Source organism: Morone saxatilis, unplaced genomic scaffold (genome assembly GCF_004916995.1).
Source record: "Morone saxatilis isolate NCDOM2014 unplaced genomic scaffold, NCSU_SB_2.0 Contig24, whole genome shotgun sequence".
NCBI classification, from domain to species: Eukaryota; Metazoa; Chordata; class Actinopteri; family Moronidae; genus Morone; species Morone saxatilis.
In genome coordinates this window covers 5108537-5118747 of record NW_023339807.1, presented here as the reverse complement: position 1 = coordinate 5118747, position 10211 = coordinate 5108537, and the positions used below count along the sequence as shown (strand labels likewise).

Sequence of the window (10211 nt, the reverse complement as noted above, 5' to 3'; positions counted from 1 at the left end):
AGAGTTCAGTGGCAGGGGGGGAAAAAAAAAAAGAGTAAAGGAGAGGAGTACTGTTTGTTCCAATTCTCTCTCTTGCCTTTCCAAGTCTCAGCAATCTCTTGCAATCCGGCTTTAGTTTGCACCTAATCACATGAAGTCTCACTCCTGTCTCCCACAATCACAAAGTCCCATTTTCTGTCATTGCTAGTCATTTTCCAGCCTCATCAAACTGCAATGCATCCCTTCGTCTGGGCGGCTTTCTGCCGTACTGCATTCTTTTTGGAGAAGCAACAGAGAAGCAGTCGAAGTGATGTTTTAGTGTTTAGTTATCTGTTGCTGCTAAATAATCCACCTTTTTCCCATCATAGCTATTAACACTCCTTATGAAAATATATTCCAGTGCTGTTTATTTCTTATTTCTTTATTCTGAAAATGCTCCATGTATTCTTTCAGACATGTTTTGGGGTGACGGAAAGGTGCAGGGATTGCATTTTCTCTCTTTTGGTCAAAGTGAAATCATTTTGTTTTGCAAATGATCATGATGGAGTGTTACAATATCATATACACACCGTTGTAGAATATTCAACAGATATTCTCTGAATGATGGCAACGACCAGATATTCAATTGAACAGTCTTAGGTCCTGAGCATAATAAAAGTCTCACAGGTCAATAACATACACACATACAGTAGTGTGTCGCTGCTTTTGCAGAGAAATCAAGTATTTTCACCTTATTTGAATAAAAATCCAGGGTCATTTATGCACTGATGCACTCAGGCTCTTGACACTTGCTAACCCAATCTGTAATTTCAGCGTACATGCAAGTGAATGAGAAAAAAGGCTTGGCCCTTTATATCTTGAAAAACATCCGGTGCATGTTTTTCAGGCCACAAACGTGATTATAGAGATTTGATGGAAATGTTATACAGAGAAAAAGCTCCTACAGTCCTATGATGGGTTACAAAAAGGACAACTTCTTTGAACTCCTGTGGACAATTGAGCAATTCAGAAATGTCCGCTTACCACAAGTCACTTAATTGGTAATAGGATTGGCATTTTATTCCTGTCTTCTTAGGGAATTGTAATCCCTCTGCAGTTATTTCTTCTTGCTCGCCGTGTCTTTCGCTGGACATCATGAATGGTGTCTCAGTCTTTGGGGAAATACAACACGTATGCTGTATTATTGAGAGAGCTGCTTGTTTTTTCAGTTTCCTAGAAGCTTGCAGAATACCATGGCTCTTGTAGATCAGGATAGTATTGTTATTACATTTGGGTCTCAAAGAAATCCCTGTACACTCGTGCGACAGAGATGGCAGGTTCCAGAATGATTACTTATGATCAGGTACATTTTTGTCAGTCACCTTTGCAGATAGTGACGGTCCAGAGTTGAGACTCCTTCATCCTCTGGTTTTACATGTTCGTGTTCTGTGGCGTTTTGTTCAGTGGTTTAAACGGCACCTATCCTGTGATGGGGTACTTGTAGAGTCTGTAGGTTTGGGCAGGTGAAGTAAGGAGCAGGGAGGAAACAGGTTGCTATCCCATTGGAGGCAAATGGCAGTGTTGGCCCGTAGAAAACCTCCTCCTTCCCCTCTGTGCTCAGATCCAGCACCTGGAAAGAGGAAATGTATAATGTAATATGTATATTTCCTCATACACTTATGTTATGTAACAGGAGTAGGTTTTAGCCATGCAAGCAGCAACCGCTAATGGTGCAAACAGACTAATGTTTCTACACCTTCGTCTTCATCAGAGTTAAAATGGACTTTTCCCATTGGATGGTTAAACGGGATTTCAAATCTATTGGATAATGGTTCTAAGCATGGGAATTGCTTTAGTCCACCATTCCAAACCTGACTAAGGGTTGCCAAAGCTTCACGAGGGAGTCGCCAAAGGCACTGATTTTAAGGGGTGTAAGAAAACTTTTTTTTAATACACGATTGGCCAATGTCTCTGCATTTCATTAATTTTGGTGAAAACTAAACTGTTATGTTTAAAGTTTTGATTATTATTTAAGACATAAAGTAAAAAGAAATCTCACAGGAAAAGTGCACGATGAACACCTGAACAGCTATATTAAAGCTATATTCACACAGCCTCGTCCTGCGTTAGAAAAGTATGCAGTTAAAACAACCAAAGAGCTGATAGAACATTGGCTGAATGTCAGGGAAAAGAACACACTGAATTTGTCAAAAAAGAAGCCTATTAAGCATGGATGAAAATAAGAAAATACATAATACAGACAGATAATTATATGAAAAGTTCCTAAGAATAACAGGAAAACTCATCTGATGCAGGACACTCCAAGTCCATTGCAGCTCCTTATAGCTCACAACTGGAATTCAAAAGACAGATTTGGCCTTGTAGAAACCCCACACTTCACATGCCCACTATGCAAACAATTCCTACAGCAGTCACTCCTACATTTACACAGGGGAGAGGGAGAAAATACAAGGGTCAGTGGACTGCACTCGCATAGCGTTTTTCTACCTAAACAGACAAAGCGCTTGCAATTTGCCTTTTATTTACCCATTCACACACACACACACAAGGTGCTAGCCTGACCGCTGGGAACACCCAGGGGTTCAGTGTCTTGCTCAAGGTCACCTGAGCATACAGCTACAACCCGACATAGGAAGAGTGTGCACAAACAGTGAGAGATGGGGAGGGGGAGGTAAACCACATACTGTACATAAGGGCACAGTGGAGTAAGTGTTATTATTCTTCCTTGCTCTTTCCATTCAAGGGCAGTAATACAGTGTCAAACAAAGAAGTAAAAAAGTCTGTCTCTCCATAATATATATTTTTTTTAAATCAGCACTATTGGAAGATATTTTACCATTCATCCATTTCTTCGCTGTAGCTTTTTTTTTCTTGCTACGAATAATATTTGTGGAAGATATTCGTCACGAGCTTTAAGTTTGGTTGCTTTAAAGACTGATGAAATGATCATCAATCTCTAAACCTGCTATTTATCTCAGTTTCTGTTTCTAGCCAACAGAGTTGCATTCTAAGTGACGGACATTAAATGATCAATGGTCTGCCACACCAGTCTTTTTTCTTTTTTTTATCTTTGGAGTATGAAAACCCATATCTTTCAGGAGAACTGAGCGTAGCGGGTTGTATTTGATAAGGTTTAACCATTCTTCCTCTGATAGTTATGTCCCTCCGCGTCCTTCTCCCACTTAACTTTACCACATAAAGTTGAGAGATTTCTGGAAGACTATATGCATGAGTACATTCTTGATACCAATCTGCAGTGGAGGTTACCTGAGCAAGAGTATTTTTGGAAAATAAATCAGGCAGTGCAGAACACGTGACAGCAGGAAAAGCACATTAGACTAATAGGTTATCAGCATGACATTCAAGCCATGCTCTTCGCAACCCTACAGTCACACTTTGGTAAGCATTTTAAGCCTTATTTTGCTATCATGTGTGTTGAACTTGTAATCTAATACAATATGAATGACAGCACTCGAAGGCAGCATTAAAAAAAGTTTTTTTAACTCTTCATGTGATGGGAAGAAAGACGTACAGTGTCCCAGAAACAGTCTGGCCCATAGTTTAACTATACAAGTATGTCTCATTCAATTCAATGGCTATTTTATAATTAGTGCACCAATTGTTTCATCGATGAACAGCATATTATCAATAGAATATCAATAGAAAGGTGTCACAACTGTTACGGGGCTAAATCTGAAAGCTGGATCTCCCACCTGAATGCATGCCAGAGGCTCGTTGGTCCAAATGGAGTATCCTCCAACCACATAGATCCTGTCATCGTGCACGGCAACTCCGGACTCATTTTGACCTGGGGAGGACAGAGCCGACACAATGTTTCACTGTGCCAAGCAGAGGGCATCCTGACAATATGACTTCAGAGTCCCCCGAGAGGCAGGGAGGGAGATAAATGGAGAAAGATGGGGCAAGGGCGGGAGGGTATGGAGAGCCAAGATTGAGCTCCTGTTCTCTTTCCTGTGACTTTGTCTTAAACTTTTACAGATATAATAGAAGGAAGAAGATCCTCGAACAAAAGAGGAAAGTCATACAGGACTAGAGGGAGGAACTTTAAATCTTCATTGAAGACTACAACATGGAGTGAGAGAATATGGCCACATCCTACAGTATGTGTATGATAGATAGTGCCTCTAGGTCCGTGCTGGTGGAGGTGGGAGGGAGTACTACCTCCACCAGCATGGAAACTATACATGCAGCATGCCCACAAGTCCAAAGCAGGGCTGTATGTGTGTATATCATCCCGCCTACTCACAACCAGCAGGGAGGCATTATGTGTTATGTTTGTATCTAATGAGAGGAGGATAAAGCAGAGAGCTTTACTCAACCTATGGTTCTAAGTACGACATACAGGACATCATTAATAATTAAAAAGATACTGTAACATTCAGGAGGATCCCTTGGCAGAAATGGAATATAATATTCATAGGTATGTTTTCATCAGTGTGTAATCACCTGAAAATAAGAATTGTTGTGTTTTTGTTACCTTACTATTATAAAAGAGAGGCGTCTGTGAAACCACAAACTCCAGATAAGGTTCATTATGACTCTTTTCTATTATGGATTTTTTACCCATGGAGGTTTTATATTTGTGAAACATGAAATAAACACAATGTAAAAGTCTGTGGTGAATGGGAACCTGTGGGCGGAGCTAGCAGGAGAAACACAACTGCACATATTCAGGGGGCCGGAGGCTAGAAACCTTTTTGCTGTGTGCGTGAGGCAAGCAATTCTCATTGGACTCCAGTATCCAGTTCTAATAATACACCCATGGTGTACGGTCATGAGAGTGGTATCGATCTTTTTAACTCTGGGCAAAAAAAGTTAACGTGTGTATGTTTAAAACTTTTCTTTTAAATAAGTTAATTTTCTACATATAAGTACCTAACCAGCTATTGTCCACCCATGTTTCTGTCTGTAGCAACACTGAAAGGAAAGAACGCAGTCTTGCAGACTGGAGTGTTGACCAGGTTGTTTCTGTCAACTAATCAGAGAATAAATTTGACAGCGTATGCATGTTCACATGTGTGGTTTCTTCACTTTGCCCACCAGTGAGGAGGCTGAAGGAGCAGCGCGTCCATTGGTCCAGGTCCATGTTGTAGGAGTCGATATGGCGGACCAGGATGCGGTCGTTGTTGTAGTCCAGGTCGTTCCCACCTAGCACGTAGAGCTGCCTCCTCACCGCCGCCATGACGTGGTAAACCCGCCTCTGCAACATGGGACTGCGGGCCAACCACTGGTCCTGAAAAGGAGGTGGAGGTGGAGGTGGAGGTGGTGGAGAATGGATTAGGGGGAAAAAAGCAGATGGAGGGGAAGAAAGAAAAGAGGATGCAGAGGAGAAGGAGGTGAGATGTAGTACGAAGAGGCAGGGAGAGAGAAACGGAGTAGGTGGGAAGGGAAGGAGGATGAATAAGAAGATTAATATTTAAGCATATCCATGCATGGGTAATTGATGTATGCTCAGTGCTAGATAAATAACGTGACACTGGAGCTCTGGTTTGTACTAATGACTTCCCTCCCTATTTCTAATCATATGTTTCAGCCACTCCATTTTACACCGAGGATCCCTGCTCATTTCACTAAGTGTGTCGAAGCTTATTTTGTGTCAGTGTGTGTGTGCGAGTGTTTGATTGAGGCAGAGAATGAGAGTGTGTACGTGTGTGTGCGTCTGCTGGGAGCTGACGGGTGGCCATCTGTTGAGGGTAGAGTGGGTGGGGGGTTGCTGTTGCTCTGGCAGGTGAATGTAGATTCATGGTGAATACAAATGAGACTCTCTCCCTCTCTCTTTCGTCCGCTTTCTTCATTCCTTTGCTTCCACGCCGACATGTACAAACACAGACCCATATGGATGTGCACCTTACACATATACACACACACATCGCATACCTCCGCGCTATATACAGCCTCGCCAAGATCCAGCCCTCTCTAACAGCTGGCTTATATACATACACAAACAGAAACTGCAGCTTACTACATTCCACCACAGTTAGCTGTGTGAGCATTGCAAACAGAGAAATGATATTTAATTCAATCCCTTTTCAACCGTGATGCACTGAAGACTGCAACAAAATATATTGTTCACTTTGCATTTACGATAAAGGTTGTAACCTTGTAGAAGCCAAGTTACATTAAAGGACCAGCACAAGGGTTTTTGGAACTACAAACATGAATAATTAACTACAAATCACAAATACAATATTTGACTGCTAATTATATTCTAAAGTAAGCTGTAGAGTTTCAGTTTTGTTCATGTAGTTTTCCTGTTTTCCACAATGCCACTGGTTTTCATTAATTTCCATATGGTGTGAAAATCAATTAGCAGACTCAGACTGACACCTGCCTGTTGTGTAATTTATCACACAAGAACATAATGACTATATTAATGTTCTGAAAAAAAGCTGCTACTCTTACATTGATGCTGTTTAAGTGTAGATTAGTTTTGAAGTATCCACTGCATCACCTCACAACAATAGTATGACTCGGACCACGAATGGAAAGTCAAGCCAACCTTTTGTTTGTATAGCCCAAAGCCACATCTCTGAATGTTATAGGACACCCTCTATCCTTACATCCTTATTCAGATAAGGAAAGACTTTTCAGTGGAAAAACACACAAGCTACTATTTTAAACCCTGATGATGGCCACAAGCTGAAACATGTTGGTATGACAGTAAAATTGTTGTAGTTCTCATTCTATAGTGCTGTTTTCACCCTTTATATAGACAACTGAATGAAACTCAAAAAGGCTGCATTGAGGGTAATAAAATACCTTTGAAGTCATGTTTTTATGGCCACTTGGTGAATGTAAATCTAATATTCCATCTCTTTTAACTCTGATTTGGTCTCTACCAACTCCTGAGGGAAATATCCAGCTCTTTAGCTGCTAAGTTCTTCACACCAGTTAGTCTCTAGCTTGGCTTGTCTTTTGATACTGGGGAGGTAACGTGCAGTGGGTTTATCAGATAATTTTTTCTGAAAACTGCCACTGCTGCTGCTGGAAGCAGTGCTGATGAGAGCAGAGAGAGTGAACCAAAACAGTAAAGTCGTGGGACGTTAAACCAAAACAATGAGCTGAGTAAATGGAGTAAATAGTATGCAACATACAAAATCACAGATGTAGTCTCATAAGCACTTACATAACTGTCTTGTTTAATATAGTGAGAGGGAACTTACCTGTTCTGGGTCATACACCATCAGTCGGTTCTGGTACTGAGCTGTGTTTGTCACCCCACCTGTAATACAAAGGAACAACACTCAACGATTTTGTACAGATTTGCATAAAGCAGCGTATTTCTGAGTTACATGTCAACAGTGTGTGAGTATCTTCAGTCCGTCTTCTTTATCACTGTATACCTGAGACCCAGAGCAGGTTGTCAGCCACACAGCCAGCATGGCAGGAGAGGGAGCGGTCGAAGGGTTGGACAAACATCCACTTGTTCCTCTTGGGACAGTAGCGCTCCACGGAGGGCAGCACCTGCCTCAGCTCATTCCTCCCCCCCACTGCGTACAGGTACTGACCCAGAGCACCAAGGACAAAGTGTTCTCTGCAGGCCTTCATGGGGGCAATCTCAGTCCAACAGTTGCCCCTGGGGTCGTATCGGCAAGCAGTCCTTACCGCACATGTCCTCCCGGTGGCGTGTTCCACCTCCCCACCCACGACAAACAGGAAGTTCCCCATTACGGCCACACAATGGTGACTGCGCCCAGTGGGCATGGGAGCCAGCTCGCTCCAGTTCGACCCGCCTGCAACACGTACATGCTCCTGCACAGCTGGGTTGAAGTACCGCAGCTCCCTGACTCTGCTCACCTCCCGCTTCCGCCCGCCGGCTATGTACAGAGTGAGAGACTGGAAACGGGGTCTGGTGCGGGCCGACTGGCGGAGGGGCTGGGCGAAGGTGGCGTGGTGGTAGTCCAGGGCCTCCTCCACCAGGGCGGCAGCAGTAGGGCTGGACTGGACCAGAGGGTGGCTGCGGGCAAGGTGGTGCAGTGTGGGGACATCCATCAGGCTATAGCGGACGTGTTGGAGTAGATCCTCAGTGTACTGGTAGCGACAGTCGTGTTCCAGCCACAGAACGACCAACTAGAGGCAGACAGAGTAGAGGAGAGTTATGGACTGTATCAACAGCTGTTCCCACATTCACACAAAAAGTTAAACGTGTCATACAAAGTTATACTTCAAATTCAGTATTACACTTTGGGCCCAGTTCCCTCATTAGGGGGTTGAGGTCTTTATTTAAATAGTCACTAGAATAAAATAGTGACTGAAATATTCACCATTTTGTTATGTTTGCCATAAATTTGGCATTTGCTAATAACATTTGTAATGTGCATTTTGATGGATATATTGCAATTATTGTTAAAATATGGTTTTAACTGGGGTACATATCTTGAATTATTTGTCTCTTTTGGCTATCATTGATAAAATCAGATTAACCAATTCAGTACTGTTGTGTTATGATGACACATCCAGGAAGAGGATGCTGCTCTTTCTTCTAGGTCAAGGGGAGGGTCCAAAGAAATTACAAATAACTCTAAGGAGGGCCTTGCAATTTAAAGCCCCCTCCTCACACTAAACATTTTTATACAGTCCCTTAAAATGGGGCTGGGAAGAAGGAAGAAGAGGCTAAGAACAGTGAGACAAGGGAAAGGAATAAAGGGTGCATGAGAAAGTAAAGGGAAGCTTGAAGTCAGTGTGAAAAGAAGAAAGATTAGAGGAATGAGTGAAAGAAGCAGAAAACAAAAGGAGAAAAAAATGTGTGTGGGACTGCTAATCATAATTATTTTTCTAGACTCCTATAGGCTATTATGGCAAGACTGAGGCAAGCCAGCACTGCATCCATACTTGCCAACAAACACACACACACACACACACACACACAAGTACTTATTAATCAGCAGCATTCAATATACAGACTGTAAATATCCACAGGCACCCTCCTTTGTTTAATGCAGGCGGTCTGGGTTGCAGAGAAGGGATTTAATTGAACTTGAGAGCGGTAGAAGGTTATTTAGCTGCGACGAGGTGTGAATGTGGGCGAGATGACTGGAGATCACTGATACCATTATCAGGAGAACAAAGTGGTTTTTAACGAAATCAGTGCAGAGACAGAGAACTTAGTACAGCAGAATAAAGGCAGGTTTTGGGGCAACAGAGACTGGGAACATGTTGCTTTGGTACAAGGATGACCACAGACAAGATTCACAGTATCCCACCAGAAATCAGAACACAGCAGTTGGTGTATGATGTATAGACAAACACTCAACGTGTACTCCCCTTCAGGATTGTCTTTTTGTGATATCTGTGCCACTCTCCTGTCTCTACCTCCCTTTCTCTAACGCTCACCCCGCCCCTCTCCTCCTCATTGCTCTGAAGTGACAGTATGTGTGCGTATTTCTGAGTGTGTTAGTGTGTGTGTGTGTGAGCGTGTGCACTACGGCAGCTGACTGTGAAGGTCACGCTGCATCACACAACTTCCTCAGGGCACGGAATAAATCAACTCCTTCTCCCTCCTTCCCCTCCGCACTGAAAGAGAAAGTGCGAGAGAGTGTGTGTGTATGTGTGTGTGTGAAAAGGAGAGAGTGAGACCACAAAAGAGAGGGAGAGAGAGTGAGGGAAAGAGATAGCGAGGGAGAGAGGTTAGGGGAGGGGGAAGCTACAGAAAGGCAGAGCAAAGGATGGCAAGAAATAAGAGAGAGGAAAAAAAAAAACAAAGCCAGAGAAAATGTGATTTCCAGAGCGTGAGAGACTATAAGAAAACTCTGAGTGACAATGATTGACGGCCAAGCTATATCGGTCCGGTATTGGCGCGTACCCCCCCACCCCTTTCGGACGACGGCCCCCGCTTGCCGTTCGCTTCCGTCTGATGCCCAAATTAACCTTCTGGGCGAAGTGAAGGAGGCCCAAAGCAGCCTAATCAGAGGCTGATTATGGCGGCGGCGGCTGGCTAAAGGGTCAGGGTAATTGTGCCATCAGAGGCCTGATTGTTTTCAATCAGACGGGCGGCCGAGTGACAGCTGGGGGATTGGGGCCCTGATGGAGCCGCGGTGGGCCTAATCAGAGAAGAGAAGGGGAGAGAGACAGAGAGGGGAGAGAGATGGGGGAGAGAGGGGGAGGGCGGGAGGCTGATTGGTGCAAATGAACAGTCAAAACAGTGAAGTCCCCACCCCGCACTGCCGGTTCACTCCACAACCCTGGCACTTCATGACACACACACACACACA

The 10211-nt window shown here is 43.5% G+C and overlaps 1 protein-coding gene across 1 annotated transcript in view; it reads right to left on the bottom strand.

Moving 5' to 3' along the window:
• Positions 1 to 170: 170 nt before the first annotated feature.
• klhl32 (kelch-like family member 32) overlaps positions 171 to 10211 on the bottom strand; it is a 29049-nt gene continuing 19008 nt past the window's right edge. The window contains 5 exon segments of the mRNA XM_035673085.1: positions 171 to 1588; positions 3693 to 3787; positions 5041 to 5233; positions 7164 to 7222; positions 7344 to 8070. Coding sequence (XP_035528978.1) covers positions 1427 to 1588; positions 3693 to 3787; positions 5041 to 5233; positions 7164 to 7222; positions 7344 to 8070 — 1236 coding nt within the window. The 3' untranslated portion in view covers positions 171 to 1426.